General features: G+C 49.0%; 2 protein-coding genes across 25 annotated transcripts in view; one reads left to right on the top strand and one right to left on the bottom strand.

Moving 5' to 3' along the window:
• The window catches only part of TTLL11 (tubulin tyrosine ligase like 11), a 226364-nt gene that overhangs the window by 152233 nt on the left and 53051 nt on the right, over positions 1 to 21080 (top strand). Inside the window, exon 10 of one of the 5 annotated variants that reach the window (XM_044992374.1) lies at positions 18866 to 19095. The exons of 2 other annotated variants lie outside the window; for them this stretch is intronic. In XM_044992374.1, the coding sequence (XP_044848309.1) occupies positions 18866 to 18897 (32 nt within the window). In that variant the 3' untranslated portion in view covers positions 18898 to 19095. Of the gene's footprint in view, positions 1 to 17643; positions 17690 to 18080; positions 18788 to 18865; positions 19096 to 21080 lie in introns of those variants that run through there. 2 more of the 5 variants (XM_044992370.1, XM_044992378.1) reach the window with 2 other exon arrangements.
• The window catches only part of LOC123352367 (DAB2 interacting protein), a 401633-nt gene continuing 381769 nt past the window's right edge, over positions 1217 to 21080 (bottom strand). For 18 of the 20 annotated variants that reach the window (XM_044992350.1, XM_044992351.1, XM_044992356.1 and 15 more), the window contains 3 exons: positions 15331 to 15533; positions 10735 to 10822; positions 1217 to 6360 (listed from right to left, as the gene is read on the bottom strand). In XM_044992350.1, the coding sequence (XP_044848285.1) occupies positions 6193 to 6360; positions 10735 to 10822; positions 15331 to 15533 (459 nt within the window). In that variant the 3' untranslated portion in view covers positions 1217 to 6192. The remainder of the gene's footprint in view (positions 6361 to 10734; positions 10823 to 15330; positions 15534 to 21080) is intronic. The other 2 variants (XM_044992348.1, XR_006574146.1) reach the window with 2 other exon arrangements.

The following is a 21080-nucleotide window of genomic DNA, read 5'->3' as shown; positions in this document are numbered from 1 at the left end:
ACTGGTTTGGTGGGGCTAGGCAGGCACGGCGTGGAGGCCATGGGAGCAGAGGCCTAGCTCTGAGTACAGGGTGGCGGGGGCTCTGCCGAGGAAGCACTTGTTCCCAGCTCTTCATTGCCAATGTGGCAGCTCCCCTCTGGGCTGACTGATTGGCGCGCCCCCCTAACAGCCAGCGCCAGCAAGGCACTTTGATTTCTCATGCCTTCCCTTTGATGGGGCTGCAAATTGGAAAATCTGAGGCAAGTGATTTCTTTAACTGCCGCCCCTGCTGGGAAAACTCACAGCCCAGGTGTGGTGTGGCCCCTCGTTCCCCACTTTAATTGTGACAATATATTAATGAGCCTGTCAGCGCTTGGAGGGGGATGGAGACGGCTGAGCCTCCAGAGCAGGGATTGTGCCAGGACTGGCACCCAGGCTGGGTCTCTGCACTAGGTGCAGGGGCTCACTGCTGGGGTCTCCCCACCCCAAGCTGTCGAATGCCAGCCTTGGGCCTGGTGTGGTGCCCGTGGTTGCTGTACTTCTCCCCTACAGGTGGGCAGGTTTGCACGGCGTAGCGGCGGATCTCAGTGTCTGTGTTCCTGGGCTCCCTGCAGCTGATGGTTATCGCTGTGTCTGGGGTCCTCCAGGGGAGGGGGCTGGTGCTAGGGGGCGCATGTTTGATCTGTCATCCCCTGTTTCCAGGACTAACTTGCTTTCCCGGCAAGCCCCTTAGTACTACCATTATCCTAGCAAACCCTGGGATGCCTGCTCTGCTTTAAAAAATTCCCTTCTCCTATGTCTGTGCACCCGGGAACTTTCTTTTGTATCTTGTTCCACTGTTCTCCTGGTGGAGGGGGAGGTTCCAAGCTCCGTCCCCATGTCTGGCGTCAGTCTAACACTGCTGTGTCCCAAAGAGGAGTGGTGGGTGCAGCGTGAATGTCCTCTGGTACCTTGGTGCTGGTCTGAGTTTCACCAGAGATTTAGGCTTGTGCCATTCTTGAGACCTTGCCCCTAATATGGTGGTTTCCAGCATCTCCCCTTCCACTTCCCTGAGATCTTCTGTTTTCTGTCTAGGAACATCCTCCCTCCCACTACACACTTGAAGAGACCTGTAGTTTTGTTGTAGTATTTAGTCCCATAGAAGATTAATGACTCACACAGCAGAAGCCAGCTCAGGCTGCCACCTGGGGCCAAATCAGGCAGGGTCTGACTGATTAACACTGCGGGCGACCTGACATAAAATAGCTAAATAAATCTTTAATATTTCTAATTGCAAATGTACAGAAATTGCACGTCCACATCATTTCTTTGAACACCAACAACTTTCTCTGTACATTATTACATAGTTTAAAAGAGGCTGAAAGAGTTTCAGCAAACACTTCCACTTTGCTTTGTTTTTAAACATACTTACAAAAAAGGTTTTTTGTTTTTTCTTCATAAGAGGATATAAAACATAGCAACTGCTCATCAGGAACAAGTATCAGCCTAAGCAGATATACAGAGAGAGAGAGGTATATCTTAAGACAAAGTGATGGATGATAAAGGAATATGTGACCATGGAGACTGCACTTTGGGTTCCGATAGTTGATGTAGAACCACCTAAAATTTACAGCAATGTCACACCTCACGTTACCCGTGAAAGTCAACTGGCGAAACCAAACCCCTGCTCCAAAGCGCCAGCATTTGAGGACTGTTGTAGACTGTCCGTGGTTTGGAAAGACCCTGCTCAGCAAATGAACAGGTTTCTGTCTGGCCCAAATGAGAGACACTCCCCCTCCAAGAAAAGAAAATGACAGCTCTTCTCTGCACCGCAGTCACTCAAGGGTGCCTGGGGCTGACCCATAATGGGGAGGGGCATTAGCACAGACACAGTATCTGGCTAGAAGCGAACAGCCTCCCGTCTGGGGCAGTTCCAGGAATCACTTGGGAACTAAGGAACAGCAGCAGCTGCACTCACTTCAGATTCCAGAACTGGAAAGGTGGAGTTGGAGTCCCAGCTCGCCCTGAAGGCAGCATGCCGGAGACCCAAGAGGTGATCTGTGGGGAGGCCAAGCCCTGGAGATCAGTGCAGGGTTGTGCCCCCCTCCGCCCGCCCAGGAAGGAAACCAAGCAAAGGTACAGGGAGGAGTGTATGGTTACAGAAAGGCAATGAGCAAGCACAGCTAGTGTCACCCAGGTCCAGCAAATCCCTGTCACATGCCTGGGGAGACCGCCAGTCTATTGATCCAGCATAACCTGGTGTGTCCCGAGCCGGCAGTAAGTTACAGCTGTACCCAGGTCGGGGGAGCCAGGACACTGCTCACAATGCCAGGAGTGCTCGAACAGCGACAGGCAAAAACCATAGAGTGCAGAATTCCAAGGACCCGTTTGGGTGGAGGACATTTCTGCTTACTAGATAGGGGGGGGGGGGGGGGGGGTTGGGAAGAAGCGGTTGGTTACTAAACTGTTGTAGGTGGTAGGAGCTTCTGGCTCTGAACTTAAAGCACAACCCCCATTGTATTAGACTTACAGCGTGCAGCAACCGTGGGATAGTTCACATCCCAAAGTCTCACGTGTTTTCTCTCGATCACCCCAAATCAAAACCTTGGTCCCATCCCAAGGGGCAGCTGAAATCTGAACCCAGATCTGAATTTGCTTACTTGAGGCCACCTCTGTTTAAAAACAAAACAAACAAACCCGCAGTAGAGACACTCAAATCCTGACCAAATAAGCAGCACCAGAAGTAAATTACTATATACAACTGTTGGGTGAATAGGTACATTACAGTCAAACACCAAGAACATATACAAAAAATTGTAAGACTTGCATCAAGATAAAAATCTGTGAATGTTTGTTTTGTTTACACGTTTACAGTTTTTGCACTAGAATAGGCTCTTGTCGCAGAAAGCATGAGAAGGAAAACAGCAGGTCGCATGATGGTCAGTAGAGTGGTGGTTTTACTCTCTGTCGCTGGGAGCACCTCTGCACATTGTCTCTGGTATTGCTATGCGAAACACCAGGCTTGAGGACAGCATTGCACTCACAGCCCCACACTGGTGTGCAGCTTATAAATAAAACCACAAACTGAAGTAACGCAGTTAGAGTTGGGCCTGAGCCAAAGCTCCAGATCCGGATCCCATGTTTTGCAGTTTAGGGGGCATCTCTCCAAAGAAGAGATTTCTTCTGGGACTGAGTTCCTTTTCATACTGGCTCAGGAAACTACAGAACATCAGAAGGTGTCGGATCTGGAAACATTAGTTTTAAAATAACTTCCTGTGGAAGGGTTTAGGTTTTTTGTTACGCCAGCAGCACAACGTGCACGCTTTAATTGAGATTTTGGTGTTAACCAGGACTTTGTAATGTAGTCCCTGTAAAGTTAATGGAACAAGGATTGGCTCAGGGCTGAGGAGTAGGTTAAGATGTACAGTACTTAGCTTCAGTTCTAAATAGACAATTGTTTCGGCGGGGGGGGTCCCCCTGCCAGTTCTTAGGGCAAGCACTGAATTTGCATCCAAAAACAATTCCCTGAAGTTTCCGTGTAAGAATGGAAATCAGTCCCTGCTAGGACACCCGTCCACCACCCCTGCCTAGCATTCTATGTGAAACAGCTTCCATCTTTCACAGGAGGAATATTTCAGACCCTAAAAAAATAACCAGAGCTAAAAGTACATCTCCGGGCACCAGCTGTTTAAAAAGTCTTTTTTTTGCAGGGTTCTTTAAAGATATTTGACACTGAGACAAAGGCGGATGTAAGCGTATGTACCAAATTGTTCATAGTACCCTGTATACTCCTAACCTGTCTGGGTCTTTCTCCTGGGGCTGTCAGTTTTATGAGCTTCTTCAAAGCCATTTGTGCTAATTCTCCAATATTCAATGGTCACTTGGCTCTGAGGAGCTCCTCTTTTTGGTCTTACGTTCACGCCACACTGAATTTAAATCAAGAGATGGGACGGCATTCCTTGCGTGTGGAGAGCTTCGAGCGCAGACAGACCGTCAACCATCCAAGATCCGGAGCTGCAGAAGGTGCAGCCCTGTGTGACCTGGGCTGGGGCTTCCGTGGAAGAGAAGCTTTTAGAAAAAAGCAGCTTTAACTTTAAAATAATCCCCTCCACAGTGAATCTTTTTAGGATTTGCGGTTGCGGGACAGCACAGAAACGCAAACAGTGTCCTGCTAGCACAGACTAGATACTGTGGAGCTGGTACCTAAGCCTATGCACAATTCAGTATCCTAGTCCCTTCTGAATGTACATTTAAACACGGTACTGGGCAAACTAGGACAAGCATACAGCCAGTATATGCTCTTAATGGGAGGAATAGGCAGACGTCCTATACACTGTACAGTGGCATCCATGTCTCAGAGAAACCATCTCTCTGGGTCTCAGTATTAATGACCTGTTCTGAGACTGGGGATCACAAAGGACTAACTTTAAAAAAAACCCACCAACCTGCACTGGCGGCAGGTCAGTGGCATAATCCCCCGCTAAGGAGATGGCCCCTCCGCTGAGCAACACGCGTCTGAATGTGCCGAATCTACTTGTTTCAGCAGTTAGGAAAGTCTAATCCTGGCTTATGTCTGCACAGTGCCTCCTGACCATGGGAATTTCGGTGGCTGCTGCTGTTCTTGTTGGTTATTCCCTTATGAGCATGTTTTACATTCTTCAAGGCTGTTAATTTCCATGCAGTGCTCATTCCCAATCTAAAGAGGGCAGTATTCCAGAAAATGGGCTGTATTTTTTTCTAATGCATACTGTGAAAGAAAAGAAATACAATTACCAACCTTCATGCTTCTTCAGGGTTTTTCTTTTTCCTGACTTTTGCACACACCTTTGCATATAGCAACCCCCCCCCCCAAATAACCCTTCCTCTTCCGAGCAAGCAGCCGCATCCTAAACAAGTTCTGGTGTAAAACTAATTCCACTCCCTGAATTGTGATGGGGCTTCACAACATTTTTCTGAGTGATTTTTGGCTAACGACCCACACTTCACAACCCAATGGCTAAGCACCTGGGCGAGATGAGCAGCCGTGATATTTGCTGTGTTCAATAACAGGAAGTTTAGTGGGATGCTGCTCGTGTGGAACTTCTCATTGTGTTCTATTTGTGACAAGGCAGTGTGCTCCTCCCTCCCCTCCGTAGATTGCCGAGAAGAAGCTGCATCTAGAAATGAAGAAACCATCCCTAGAACACCAGCTCCCCTTCTCTGCTGGCGTACAACAGTCCCACTGCCTTGGACACAAGCCTGCAGCAGCTGCACTGGCTTGGCCTCTGACTAGTAGGTTGGCAAAAAGTAAAGCAAATACAGACCGCTGTTCTCTTGCTGCAAGGTGCCATCTTAGGTGTAATATGCTGGACTCTCCAGTGAGCGCCGGACTCCTACAGAGGTGACGCTTGCTGTGACACTGCGTAGCCCAGCAAATCTTGCTAAAGTGCTGTTCACTCCCCTCCCAGTGACCTGCCCTGTTGTCTGTCTGTGCTGGCATTCCTTTGGCTACCACCCTGCACACCTTGCACGTCAGACCCTGCTCTCCCGAGTTCATTCAAAGCCCAGTTCTCTTGTGTGAGCGTCAAACGGACAGTGGCACACTACCTCCAGCATGGCACAGGACATCTCCCCTACTGAACAAGGCGCTCGTTCATGGACCAATGCGTGGAGCGTACTCCAAGCGGCACACAGGAGAGATGTGCTGCGGCCACCCCGACGTGAAGCTACACAGAACGAGCCACCGAGCAAACTAAGTGCCATGGCAGAGCATTTCCTGCCGTGGGCTGGAATTAGACTAAGTGCGTCTCACAACAATACAGTCTCTTCCTCCACTGAGCTTCTACCAGCAGGAACCCACCACTGAAGCTAGCCTGAGTGGGCCTGGCGCAGGCTTTCCCAGCCCCCTTTATTATTATGGGCCAGGAGGAGTGTGAGGTGTGTCCTTTGGGCAGTTTGAGAAGGAAAAGGTTAAACATTAAACACTGACTTAAATCCACCCGTGACAGCAATCCCCCCATATACGGAGCTCTCCTTTTTCCACACATTTCACACAACTCGGTCTTTCGGTCCCCTCAACTCGCTGGCGTTGGCGTCTCCCACCAAGGAGCAGTCACGTGTGCCGTCTGCAGTAAGGAGCTGGTTCCTTGGGGAGCGGGGGAAAGACAGCAGCCATTCTCTGAAGCACGGCTCACCCCTGCTGCTGCGCAGTCTTTCAGGCCAGGCCTCCTCTCCTGCAGCAGCTCCCTCCGCGGGTTAACAATTGCTGCTGTTTCTGAATTCTCCATTCTCTGTAATCTGTAATTTAGTTGGGTTTGTGGGAGAGATCCCGTTACGTGTCTGCATGCTGTACCTCTCTTTCAGCTGAGTAAGGGCACTCATTAACCGTGCGTTGGCCGCATCCAGTGAAGCAATACGTTTCTCCTGCAACCAAACAGAAAGTGGGGCGCTTTCAGCGAGTGGGCCTGTGGAAACTGCCTCCATGTGACCTCACCTCTTGGCAGAGGTGTGCAAAGGCAGGGCCAGCTTTAGTTTAGCAAACCTAGGGAGGATTTGGATGCAGGTCCTGTTCTACAGGAGCTCACAGATGTTGGGGGCTGGACAATTTGAGTAAACGGTACCGGATCAGACCCAGGGGAATTGGGAAATTTCTGTCCCAAAGGACAGTGTAAACAGATACCACTGCCAGCCCCGCCCTCCCTGCAGAGAACAGCTCGGCTCACACAAACTTCGACATGTCAGGCTTTCAGGCTAGTGGAATCAGAGCTAAATTCATTTCATCATGTTCTAATTGACCCTGAACAAAGAGAGATAAAATGGCTTCTATTATTCTCCAATTATACAGGCACATGCCACACACATTTTTTTTTCTCCCACCCAGCAGCAGTTAGAATGAGGATAAGGTTCATGTTCTAAAACCCAATTCTCTCCTCTAATGGTTATTCATATCAATGTTTAATTGATTTTGTTTTAATGGAAGTTGATAGTTCAAATGCCTCACAGCCTGCCTGGACAGCTGCGATGGCAGGGTCCCATTTCTCACTGAGTACAGAGGGGGTAGTGTCCAGCGTTATGACGACAAGGATGGGCACCAAGCAATCTGGTTCTGACACCATCTCCCTCTGTGAACCTGGGTAAGTCACGTAGCCCTCCTTGCTCAGGTCCCCCAGCCGCAGACGGAAATACTTACCCGAGGGATGCGCCGAGGCTAGATTAGCGACGGTTTGTTTGTACACTGCTTTGAATACCATTCTCTCCCTGACGCTAGCTAGCACTGGGGCTAATGTTAGGATGTGGTGGGACCCAGAGGCATAGAAACTGGTTAAAAATAGGAAGGTGAAGCTCATGCTCTAGGGTTTCAGCTGCAGGGCTCCGGAAGGGATCCCCCAGGGTTCTGTGGTTTTGGTTTTTTTCTTCCTCTGAAGCATCTGGGATGGCCAGGGCTGGTGAGGAGACACTGGGCAGGAAGCAGCAGGGCTCTGCGGTGGCACTGAGCATTCTCTCTTTCAGGCGCTTGGCCAGCTGGTTCTTGCTCACACGCTTAGGGTCTAACTGATCGCCATGTGTAGGGTGGGGAAGGAATTTCCCCCCAGGTTAGACTGGCAGGGCCCGGGGGCTTTTTCCTTCCTCTGCAGCACATGGGTGCAGGTCACCTGCCAGAATTATCTGGGCATATCTCACTTCATCATTTGCCTGCCATGGCCAAGGCCTCAGGATGACCGAGAGCCACCAGTGCCTATTGTCTGCCTGTGGCCTGTCCCAATCTAGTCACATGTGCAATTCCATCTTTAATGCTCCAGCTCAGAGCAGATCCAGCACTAGCTACTTGAGAAGAGCGAGCAGACCTTGTCGACACTGAATTGTGGTGCTTGCTCTCCAGGATGTGCGCCTCACACTGGGCGGCTGTGTGCAGTCTTTGCTCAGGAATAATGCTTATGGAGATCAGGACTTGGCCAATTTAAACTGGAAAATCAAAGTAAACCTTTGTTTCCACTCATCATTCCAATGGTAGCGCAGCCATGTAGGAAAAGAGTCCAAAAGGAAACACCAGCAAATGGGCTGTCTCTCTTAGGGGGTTTAGAATCTTTAAAGCGCTGCCCAGCAGAGCTGGACACGGATAACTGAGGCACGCCTGTGTTGTAACCACTGCTCTCACGCATAAAGCATCACTGATGTCAAGAAAAGAGTGAGCTGCCACCTTCAGCCTGATCCATAGCAATGTATGAGCCATGGATCTGTTTCAGAGCCGTGTACGGCAAGTTAAAGCATCAAAGGGCATTTTGGCAGAGTGAGACCATGCTGATGCTTATTTTTCTGCCCAGAGCTCTGTGGGCAGCAGAATCCCACGTGCTGAGGTAGCTGCAGCAATGAGGAAGACAAAAGTGTGAAGTTTGATGGCAAACCCACAGAAATGGGTGAAATTTCACAAGGGAGAAAGTAGTAACTTTCTGCTCAGCTGTGCTTTCCTGGGACCTGTTCAGGCCTCAGCCCAGCAAGGAGGGAGCCTCTTATGCTGGTTGATTGGCGGGGTCCTTAGGTACCGTGTCTGGACGATGGGGGAATGATTGGTGCCTGGTCCGGCCGTGCGAGGTTCTGAAGCAAGCAATGCTGCTTAGTGGATGGGACTGGGTGCCCTCCTCTGAACTCTACCTGTGCCCCAGGGAAAGTTCCTAAAATCCAGTTTAAAAAACTGGCCAGGCAGTGCCGGAGGCTGGCTCTGAGAGGAGGAGAAACAGGTAGTGTGTGAGGGCCAGGGTGAGGCCGAGAGAGTCAAGTGCAATTTGCAGGCTATGGAAGGCACTTTGTCAATAGCTGTCTGTTAATGGACTCCCCTCCTTCCCCTAAACTCAGCTTGAACACTAGAGAAGTGGACATGCTGATTTACTAGCGCTGAACAAATGATTGTAAAGATAAACCGACTCCTTTCGCCAGGTTCTCCTTGCTCCTTTCCCATTTGCTACCCAGTAAATCATTACTCAGGAATGATGACTCACTCCGGGATAAACAGGGTCATTAAGCATGTAGTCTAGAATAGTGGGACCTGGCTGCAGATGGTAGCCAAGACACTGATCTTCTGTTCCTGTGTTCAAACTGGAGCAGACTGTCAGCATCCACAGCCTGTATATCTCAGGTACAGTTTCACACCCAGACATTTGCCTCAACTTTTGCACCCATAGTTAATTGTGGCCACGTGTATTTAATGAGCTGAGTTGGGTGCTACAGTTAGCTAGGAAACGAACTTCAAATATTTGTGCCTGAACCAATGGAAGCCAGCCCTGGAATTCTCTCCTTCTCAGCAGCTCATTGGCTAATGGCAGCCTTTGCAACTATTGGGCGGGAGGTCGATCGTTTGTCAGGGGGCTGAGGTAAAAGCTCAGTTCAGGAAGATTTTCAACAGTGACTAGAGTCTCCTCTCTGTTGGCCCAGGCAGGAGAGAGCCGCTGCGTCCTGCACATGACCTGCTAATGGAATCAGCTGCCTTTACGCCAAACTCCTAGAGAAGGAGGAGAAGACTTGCCTTTTTGCACATCTCCCACCATCCAGCTACTCAGTGGGGGGGAGGGATAGCTCAGTAGTTTGAGCATTGGCCTGCTAAACCCAGGGTTGTGAGTTCAATCCTTAAGGGGGCCATTTAGGGATATGGGGCAAAAAATCTGTCTGGGGATTGGTCCTGCTTTGAGCAGGGGGTTGGACTAGATGATCTCCTGAGATCCCTTCCAACCCGGAGAATCTATGAATGGAAAGGGGGGCTGTGAGCAATGGTAGAATGGTTTGTACCATCCTCCTACAGGTGGGTACCTGCTCTTTATCAGTGTCCTTAGTCATTCAATGGGACGTGCAGTCCCTGGTAAGGAACAGGCTATGCTACCCTACTCTAGGGTACATGTTCTCTGTATGATACTTTCTTGTATTGCTCCTGGCATCTTATGGGCAAAGCCCTGATGTTCTCCACCTTCACCATCAGTGCATGGTAGGTGACTTTCCGACCTACAGATGCTTGCTTCCCTTTTCCTCCACCTTCCCTTCCCCTCTGTGGTGGCTTTCCAGGTCACCTCTTTCCATCCAGCAACACCCACTGCCAGTAAGCCCAAACATCAGAGAGCTTCCCGGTACATAAAGGGAAGGAGTGACTTATAAGCCTGTCACAGTAATTTCTCCCCTAGAGAGATCTCTCTGCAGTCGCCAGTGGGCATGGGATATAGAAGCATCTGAGGAGCAGGTGGTGATATTATCCTGCAGGGGGGCAAGTGGGGCAATTTGCCCCAGGCCCCGGGCCCTGCAGGGGCCCCCACGAGAATATAGTAGTCTATAGTACTGCAAGTTTTTTTTAAGGAAGGGCCCCCCGAAATTGCTTTGCCCCAGGCCCCCTGAATCCTCTCGGTGGCCCTGTTATCCTGTCCATGCAGCGTAACTCCTGCACCCAAGGGAGGCTCAGAAAGAGACAGGCTTCCACCATGAACTCTGACGTCTCTTGCTTTGGGTTTAAATCAGCCCCTTTTAAGGCTACCCTGAAGTTGAGATGGTCCTAGAATCCCCCAGCTCCATTTCAGCCTCCTCATACACTCACTGTCTGCTGCCAGGGAGACCACGGTCTCAGCCCCCCGGATGGATGGTGCTGTAGCAGTGCAAACACCACGATGGGAATAATGTCAGGCGAAAGCCTTACCTGCGGTCTGGCTCCGGCAGTTTAGTGCCAGGCTCGCTATGCCCACTAGGACAGTAACAACGGGATCTGCACATCAGGGTGGCTCGTTCCCCCAGCACTGCTGTACATCCTGACATTAAAAGGGTACTGACCTGGGCATCAATAATCTTCTGTTTGGAATCCACTGCCGCCTGCATTTCCGCGTGATCTTTCTTTAATTCCTCCTCGACCGACATCAATCTGGCACGAGAACACGGAAGCAAACACTTAGCTTCCGAAAAGCAGAGAGTCTAGCTGCTGTTATTAAACACTGCGTCGTGCTGCTGCAAGGAGCTCGCCTGAGAGACCGAAATCAGAACAAGCGGAGCATGGACAGCAGCGGTAACCTCTTCCCTCCCACTGCCAGCCTGCCCTGGCCCTGCCCAGTTCCAGCTCCTTGGCCACTCTAGCTGAGCCTGGCGGCTGCGTAGTGGGTTTTGTGATAGGGACACCTGCCTACTAGAAACTATGCTCAGACCTACCAATGCCAATGACTCTGGCTTGCCCCTGCCCCCAGCAGGTTAGCTGTGAGTGCTGGCCTGGAGCAGAAAGGCACTAGACACCCTGTTAGAAAGCCATGGAGCCCTCCAGGCCAGCACTAGTTGAAGTGCAGTGCTAGTCCCCCTCCTCATGCTTCTTCATCCCCACTTCAGTTCTTCAACTCACAGCCTGGGTCAGCCCTGCACAGCTGTCAGCTCTCTGGTGACCCAGGAGGCTGCTCCGATCACCTGTTCGCGGGATCCACCAGCCTGAAAGGCAATGCCCCTCTGTAGAGAGCATCCAGGTGCAGGAGTCCATTAATTACATGTGCTAGGATCTATACTGGCCACCACACCATTTAAATCAGCCTCCCAGGATGAATGATACACATTATTTCTTCCCTTACTCCTTGATAGCAGGAGGCGGCGAAGGGTTGATTTATATTTCGAAAGCTCAGAGCGAGGGGTGAAATAACAGGCCAAACCAATGGGAAGCTCTCACATTGTAACCCCGGCTTCAGGGAGCACAAAAAACTAAGTTTTTTCATGTGACATTGCAGGCATTAGCGCACACAGCACCCCAGGTTCAGGGAATCTGGAATCTCTGCAGTTAAGGTCAGATTAGGGCTGGGGCCGTGAAAAATTGCTGGCCCTGAGAGGCTTGTTGGTTAAAAAACAAACCAACCAAAACTCTCTGCTCTGATAGTTCAAAACTCTGCTGTTTTCTGTCTGACTGTTAAACTACTCTAGACACGAGCAAACAAAGGATGGGGTGGGGAGGGAGGGAGCTTTAGAGCATCTGATTTAGGAGAGCAGCTTAAAAGAACTGAATGGGTCTAGCTTGGCTAAAGATAGTGACATTGGGCCATAACAGCCTATATGTTCGTAAACACCCCGGGGGCAGAGGGTTACCTGATGCCAGCTAGGAGTAATGAGATGGAAAGGAACATGCAAACCTTCCTGACTGTGAGAGATGTCTGCTGGAGGCATAATCCCCAAGAGGAGAGGCAGAAAACCCATGGCTTGGAGTACAGAAAACAGGACAAAATAATATACTGAAAGGGAAAATCCTACCCTGAGCCCAGAGAGCTGGGCTGGGTTCAGAGGTCTCATCTCTCTCTAAATTCTACCATTCAGTGAACCAAGAAAATCTCTGGATTCTGTCACCCCGAGCTTTAACAGGGGCAGGGGGTCGCTGGAGTGAAATAGCTGAAGTTTGCAAACCTGAAGTTGGAAAGCGCGTGGGAGCGGGTGAGGGCCCCTCCATTTCCAGCTGGACCCCAGGAAATGAAAAACAATGAAAAGCTAAAAGATGCCCAGACTTGCCTGCACCTCAGAAGAAGTTTGATTCTCTTGTAGCTTGGGGTCACTGCTGATTTCAGAACTACTTTTCCCCCCACACAAGAAATACAGATTGATTGAAAATGTGGTGCTTTGGTTACTGTGTATTTTGCATACAACAGTGTAACACCATTGACTCCCATGGGTTATGCTAAGGGGTAATCTGGCCTGACACAGAGCTGACCCAGCACTATGTAAAAACCAAAGTACTTTCACAGCCCTGCTCCAGATGCTACATTCAGATAGCCAAGCCCCTGGAAGCTTAGAGAGTTTTGATTCAGCCCATTACTAAGAGAGGAGCTTGCTGGAAATTTCACATCTGGTTCCAGGTTTAGCCTGTAAACCCACAACCCACTCTGAATTTGAAGGTTTCATGGATTCTAAGGCCAGAAGTGACCATTGTGATCACCTCATCTGACACATAAGAACATAAGAAAGGCCGTACCGGGTCAGACCAAAGGTCCATCTAGCCCAGTATCTGTCTACCGACAGTGGCCAATGCCAGGTGCCCCAGAGGGAGTGAACCTAACAGGCAATGATCAAGTGATCTCTCTCCTGCCATCCATCTCCATCCTCTGACAAACAGAGACTAGGGACACCATTCTTACCCATCCTGGCTAATAGCCATTTATGGACTTAGCCACCATGAATTTATCCAGTTCCCTTTTAAACATTGTTATAGTCCTAGCCTTCACAACCTCCTCAGGTAAGGAGTTCCACAAGTTGACTGTGCGCTGCGTGAAGAAGAACTTTCTTTTATTTGTTTTAAACCTGCTGCCTATTAATTTCATTTGGTGACCCCTAGTTCTTGTATTATGGGAATAAGTAAATAACTTTTCCTTATCCACTTTCTCAACATCACTCATGATTTTATATACCTCTATCATGTCCCCCCTTAGTCTCCTCTTTTCCAAGCTGAAGAGTCCTAGCCTCTTTAATCTTTCCTCGTATGGGACCCTCTCTAAACCCCTAATCATTTTATTTGCCCTTTTCTGAACCTTTTCTAGTGCTAGAATATCTTTTTTGAGGTGAGGAGACCACATCTGTACACAGTATTCGAGATGTGGGCGTACCATGGATTTATATAAGGGCAATAATATATTCTCAGTCTTATTCTCTATCCCCTTTTTAATGATTCCTAACATCCTGTTTGCTTTTTTGACCGCCTCTGCACACTGCGTGGACATCTTCAGAGAACTATCCACGATGATGCCAAGATCTTTTTCCTGACTCGTTGTAGCTAAATTAGCCCCCATCATGTTGTATGTATAGTTGGGGTTATTTTTTCCAATGTGCATTACTTTACATTTATCCACATTAAATTTCATTTGCCATTTTGTTGCCCAATCACTTAGTTTTGTGAGATCTTTTTGAAGTTCTTCACAATCTGCTTTGGTCTTAACTATCTTGAGTAGTTTAGTATAATCTGCAAACTTTGCCACCTCACTGTTTACCCCTTTCTCCAGATCATTTATGAATAAATTGAATAGGATTGGTCCGAGGACTGACCCTTGGGGAACACCACTAGTTACCCGTCTCCATTCTGAGAATTTACCATTAATTCCTACCCTTTGTTCCCTGTCCTTTAACCAGTTCTCAATCCATGAAAGGACCTTCCCTTTTATCCCATGACAGCTTAATACACAGGCCATAGAACATCCCCCAGTACTTCCTAGAGCAGATTTATTAGCCTGATCCTGATTTCACCCACGGAGAACCCACTACGACCCTGGCTGAAGTGTTCCAATGGGTAATTACTTCACTGTGAAAAATGTATGTCTTATTTCCAGTCTAAAAGAAGGCACAAATTTCCAGCTGGTTAGATCCACCCCAGATTCACACCCTTCGCTAATTATTCTTTCTTTACTACTGGGCACAGGGCCAGCTGTTCATCTTTGGACATGAAAGGCCTTGGGCACTGCACCACTCATGCACATGAGATGGGAATACATGACGAGAGGTTTCAGGGCACCATTTCCAGGAAATCCTGTTGCCAGGCTTGGGCATGGCCATTTTGAGTGTGTAACAAATAGTGTTAGACAGCATTGTCCATCCCAAAGCACTCTGCAATCTATAGCTAGAGACGCCACACTCCACCTACGACTAGAGCGACAGAGGGCAGCAGACAGTGGCCCGCAGTGCACTGCACACCAGTGCCAGGAGAGGAGTGATGGCAAAGAACGTTTAGCAGGGACCATCTTGTTGCACCTAGCACAATGGAGTTCTGCTCCATCACAAGGGCTCCTAGTTGCTACAGGAATACACACAGTAATTCGCACTACTCTTACAACCCACCACCCCTATAAACTTTATGTTCACACAGATTGAACATCTTCACTATGTGGTAGTCCTTCCTCTAAAGGCTCATCAATAGAGGATGACAACCTACTACTGCAACCAGTAACAGAGGATTATTCCTTAGCTTAAGAGGTAGAGGGCTGTGCTGAAGACTTGTGATGAACCTTGTTTGTAAGATTTCATTTGAGAGACCCACACAATGACCTGCCTTCATTTCTCTACATCAGAAGAGTTAAACTGGCCCTAATGGGGTCCAAGGAAACTTGCTGCTAAGGAGACTTCAGCTGTGCTACAGCGTCCTGCTTGCTTACAGCTAATGCGGGGTCGGGGATGGGGGGCTAGAGTTAAAACGATACTAGGCGTTGCCTGTTGCTTTAATGAGTAGTTTCTATCACGACTAAATTGATCCACTTTATTAACAAAGACATAAACCAGCCTCATTGTTGTCTCCGTTAACACAATCCCTACCTATTCTTTGGGGGGTGGGGGTGGAGGGAGAGCTAAAGCTCCCAGGCTCCCAGGTGTCTACATGCAGCTACCTCCTTGCTACAATCATTTATACGTTGGGGTTTCTCTCTCTCTCCCCCATACCTGCTGATGATCCCCTTCATCTGGATCTCTTTATCTTCCTGCTGTCTGCGGAGCCGCTCCTCGCTCTCCTCCAGCCTGGCCTGGTACTCCAGCATCAGTTTCTGGGTCGTCTCCTCCTGGCATTTGAACCTGGTTTCATACTCCTCCAGCTTCTTGTTGGAGATGCGGAGCTTGTCCTGCAGCACCACCAGGTCCTGCTGGTACTGGAGCATTCAAGGAGAAAGCACAAGGCATTTTTATTACTAGGGCTTTTCCCTCACCAAGACTCTCCAGTAACCCAGCCATGCCCGTCTCCTCGCATTAGACTAGCTGCAAACCCGCATAGGAGCAACCCTGAATAGCTGCTCAAAACCTTCTCCTCTTCCGTCTTCTCCTCCAGACTGCATGAGGAGCGGAGCTGCCCTTCTGCTGGATGACAGGTCACTGGCAGGTGCAGAGAATGGCTGGTTAGCATCATTTGGAACTTAAAACGAGGGTGCAAGTTAGCTCCACTGAACGGCAAATGTATGAGGGCAGCTGCTCAGGCTGAACAGCAGGGCAGGGTTAGACACAGCAGGTGAGGCAGCACTGGTGGGGTTCTGGCTTCAGGCATCTGCTCATCAGGTCTATGTAAATAAAGGGGTGGCACTGCGAATTCTGCACATGCTTACATCTGAATCCAATCAGCTGGCACACTGGGAAAAGCTGGCTTCCTACGGGTTCATACCGCCTGCGTTTAGGGACAACGTTTAAGAACTGACTGTCCGAAAGTGAAAGCCTTGCAGCCCAAGCAACAGCTCATTAATAGTGATCCCTGATCGGGCAATGGGCACAAGGGGCAGCAATAGTCTTAGAGTTCACAGCACCTATAGTCAAAGGACAGTGAAAATGCTCATCAAGAAGCCACTCTTCCAAGTCTAGGGCCAATCCCAGAATGACTCAGGCACTGCTCCCACTACATCCAGGCAACGCCTATAAGAGCAGAGGCTGGGCTGGGTTTTGGTGGGACGTGCTCAGTTCCGGAATGTGTTACATTTTGTTCCCCAGCTGGATTTTCTGCACAGATGCACCCAGCTTGGAGACCTTTTCAAAAGGAGCTAAACCAGCCACGTGGGGCTGAAGCTATGGTGGGTGTCACCATTACACACAGCTGGACCCCAGGGTGACCAAGAACAGCAGAGACCAAGCCGATCACGTGAGCTCTCAGCAAGTAGCATTTTCGATGCTGAACGGTTATTTGCTTTTTTAAAGGAAGTGTTGAAATGTTGCAAAGAAAGGTGCTGGTCTGGCCACCCTGGAGACTGAAGGTCTCAGCACAGGCAGCGCCAGTGCAAGATTCATCACACTGGCCTCTGTCAAAGCGCCTCTCTGCAGCCAATTCAATCATCCTCCGTGGAGACTGCGCACGTTGCCAGCTGCTGTCAGGGTAGTTTTTGTGAGGCTGATACCTGTCTGTTGCAGCCATCAAGCTCAGTGCCATCATGCAGCCAGCAAATGATAAGCACATTTGATCACGTACCACGGGAATTACTCTAATTGGGCCCAAACAGTGCTATGGGATTTGCTCTAATGAACAACCATCAGACGGCCCCTAGGGCACGAACGCCCCATTGTCTATGGCCAAGCTTTTATTAATGTGCATTTTCCCTAGGAAGCTGGTGCTTAGAGCCAACTCCTACTGAAGTCAATGGGAGTTGGATCAAGGGCTCGCACTGGGCACGGGTTGATCAGAGACGGTCAGTTGTACACTAGTGCAGTTTGACTTTCGCTTAACCCGCAGTCAGGATTTCAACCCAGGTCTCAATGGGAGAGGAGTTAGTGCATGAAGCCAAGACTCCACCTATTGTGCTTTTCATGTCAAAGAACTCGGAAAAGTTTTTGATAAAATAAAAGTAAATAGCGGCAAGACTCACAGAAAATGAATGAACAAGTTCAAAACATGGGGGATTTTTCTTTTAGTCAGTAACATTGTATTGAGCTGTCGTGGTAGCTCAGCATTCGGTACAACTTCCTTAGACAAAGGAAAACTCCAGTGTATAAATGTGCAATAGAAAGATTTTTACTTTGAAAGGAGTGACTTTTCTAAATTGCCTTAGCACCACCAAATTAACAATGATTAATAAGCAAACAGAACCTGCCATTTTGAGGAGCTGTTCAAGGAGTTTCAGACATTGTAAATACCTGACTAAAGGCAGACAACTTTCAAATCTGAGCTAAGGCAACTTATCGAGTATATTACTAGTTATAATAAATGAAGAGGGCTCTGGTTGCTTTTGATATTGATTTAGTAAATAGAGGCTACATCGCTGGTAATTTAACCGTTTGTTTTTAAAGCTAAATAAACAGAAGGTACTCGACAATAGCTCTGCAAGTTTCCTGCCTCTGCTGAGCATTCAAATGGTAGGTTACATTTCTTGTGTTCTAATGTATGCCCTCGCGCAGGGCTGCCTGACGGGGAGCATTACTAGACTGGCAGCTCTCTCGGGGCGGGAGAAGCCTGCCCCATTCACTGATTGGAGATGGCAAGGGCCAGATTCTAGCCATGTCAATCAGTGCAGCTCCACCGATGGCAAATTGTTACAGTAATTTCCACTGGCTGAGAAGTAACTGCAACCGTGACCCACCTGGCTTGGAATTCATGATGCTGAATATTTGTTGTGAGTAGCTAAGGTATTAGGATGATGGCAGGTAGAGATGGGAAAGCCCTATTAGATCCTTCTGCCAGGGCAGACAACAGCTGTGACAAATCACTGCGGTTTTCCTTTAATCAGGTTTTTACAGAGTCACTGAGACGACACAGTTCACACACACACCACCTGGTGAAGTGGGGGAGACAGCAACACCCATCCAGTGTACAGAGCGGAGTCACTCAAACACGGAGAGATTCAATACCTACCCTACACTCAAAATAGGAGCAGCGTAAGGGAGCTCCAGGGATAGCAGGAGAAGCCTCAGGAGAGCGTGGGAGTCGTTCCTGTCTCTAGAACACTTTTCTCATTGTTGGTTACCATTCAAGTCTTACAGTAATGGGGAGAGAGATTATGCTAATGAAGAACTTTAATGCCAGTGACTGATATGACAACAAAGTAACAAAGGATGCTGCATGGGAATGAGACACCAGGCTCTGCTGGGGTTTGCATTTTGATATTTTGGCAGGGAGCAGGATTTATTGAAATGCTCTCAGACCTTGTAATCCTGACGCGGTCTGTCTCTACCCAGCTGGGTACATACTGGTGGTGAGTCTGCAGCATCCTGTCCCTCCCTCAGCCTGTGGGTGAAACCATCGTGGAGATCTCTCTGGCAGGGCAGAAAGCCAGGACCAGAAGCTGCAGAGAGTGGAATTCACTTGAGAGGCCACCTGTTAAAAGGCGAGCCAAGGGTGCCGGAGAGGAGAGTGGGTTTGGTGAGGAGCAGTTTAGTGACTACCAGTGGGGAAGCGGCACACGGAGTCTGCTAACTGGGGTGCCTTCTGCCTCGTCCTGGTAGTTTGCAGATGTAAATCAGGGCATAAGCCTTCCAAGGCCTGGCTCCTCACTCACGTTATTCTGCTTCCCAGCTCTCCTGCAGCAGCTACGCCAGCCATGCTGACCTCCAGTGCTCCATGCTACACCCAGTGAGCACCTGACGTTTCACTGGTGGCCACTCTGGAGACCCCTGCTGGACTCTGTGCTAATTACAAGGATTCGAGACTACTCTTATTTAGCAGTTGAGATTTTTATAGCCTAAAAATGAAGGCAGCTAGCTGGCTGACCTTTTCTCACATCAGATGCTTTCTGATCAGCCCCCTCAGCACATTTCTTTTCATGTAATAAAGATGCCAAAATGGGGGAAAAATCACTAATAAAATGGGTTAAACTCTTAAAAACAACCCAGGCATTTTTTTCTTTTATTTGAAAGATGTGAGATTTCTCCTTGTGCTTCTCAGTCCCTGCCCGTCGAAGGCTTTGGCACTTCGCTCAAGTTTAACAGATGCCAGACAGCCCAGAGAATGGTGCAGCACCAGAGAAATTAGGAAGAGAAAGTCACTGTTACAAAACTAGAAACATCCCTGCCCCTCAGAACAATACACGGAGGACTAGCACTCAAAGTTTCAGGTGATAATGAATGGCTAATGGGAGGCAGAATTAGCATTTGTGAGCTCCAATACCACAGAGCCTTCTGTGTCTGGCTGCTGGGAGAGCTTCTTGCAAATTAAAAAGAAAAAGATCCCTCCTCTTCCCCAGTGTATGTGATTTCCACTCTGACTGGCCTTGTGCTGGGCACGAAGGTGCTGGTGTCACCAACGGGCTAATCCGTCACAGACAAAAGTGATATAATCCTGGTCAGATATGACAAACTCTTTGCTCTTCCCTAGTGACTGATGAAACCTGCTCCTAGCGATCTGCTTTAAGTTGCAGTATCTTCCACAAACTTTGACTGTAACATCTTGATTTCTAGCTCCACTCGCTCACCTCCATCTAGGCACGCTGGTCTCCTCCCTGCTCTTCTTCTCGGGCTGGGCTGGGAGCTGGGGAACCTAGCCAATACATAACTCTTCCTACAGCTAGGGCAGAGTAATGCTGAGCAAATAATGGACTTAGTGGCCGAATGGAAAAAGCTGAAAAAATCTGGCTCATTTCAAACCAAAACTAAACCGTTTTGGGTGTTTTTTCTTGCCAAAATGAAAAAAAAAGAAAAGAAAGCACAACCCAAATTTTTGTTCGAGTCACAAGAAACGTTTCAAATGGCGATTCAAGTCGACATTTCGTTTGGAGAAGATTGTTGTGAAATACGAGAGAGACAAGGTGGGGGAGGGAATCTCTTTTATTCAACCAACTTTGGGGCGAGGGGGAAGAAACTTTCAAGCTCACAAAGAGCTTTCCTCTTCCTGATCCGAAGCAGGGCTCTGTGTAGCTCCAAAGTGTGTGTCTCGCCCACAGACGTGGGTCTGATAAAAGAGATTCCCTCCCCCACCTTGTCTCTCTCACATCCCGGGACCAACATGCCTCCACCAACGCTGCTTACAACAGTTTTGAAATGAAACCTCAAGAGAGTTTGTTTAGAAAACGTCAAGGCAAAAGATTTTGACACTTGATTTTTTGGGGGGGATATTTCTGACATCTCACCTGAAATTCACCAATGGCTTCAGTGCCTGGAAAAATGCGTTTTGTGGTGAATTTACTATTTGCTGAACGTATTTTGTGCAACTCGAATGCGGAGCTACTCCCTGGCCTGGGCTGCTCAGATTTAACACAGCAGCTAGAGGCCACACCTGCCCTGGGAGCGGGCGGTGCGAGTCCGAGCTTGCGTGGACATTCCCAGGCGTGGTCTCACCGAGCTGCGCACCACTGATGGGAGCGTAGCTGTGAGAGCAGAGGCAGCAGAGAGTGGTGGCACGGACTCGTTGCTCTGAATACATATCCATGGGTACCGGGCAGGTTTGTATTCGGGGCAGCCAGCCTGTGCTGCCGCTCGCTGCCGCCCGGGCTCCTGTGGCTACACTACTATTTTTAGTGCACTAGCACGATGAGCACCAGCACGTACATCCACTCAAGCTGGGAATTACACCCCCGCTCCGAGCACAAGACCCAGCCTTTGAGACACTCTCCCCAGAGTGACTGGTCTCTGGTCTTGGTTACATGGCATCAACCTGCAGCAACCTCATTCCAGCCAATGGAGTCACACCAGTCTTACGCTCATGTAACAGGGATCAGAACCTGGCCCCTATCCTTGGAATGCGCTTCTGGCTTTTGTAAGCCTGAATGCTGGAGCTCATCTTGCCCCACCTCCCC

Source organism: Mauremys mutica, chromosome 18 (genome assembly GCF_020497125.1).
Source record: "Mauremys mutica isolate MM-2020 ecotype Southern chromosome 18, ASM2049712v1, whole genome shotgun sequence".
Lineage (NCBI taxonomy): Eukaryota > Metazoa > Chordata > Testudines > Geoemydidae > Mauremys > Mauremys mutica.
This window is presented reverse-complemented; position numbering and strand designations above follow the sequence as displayed.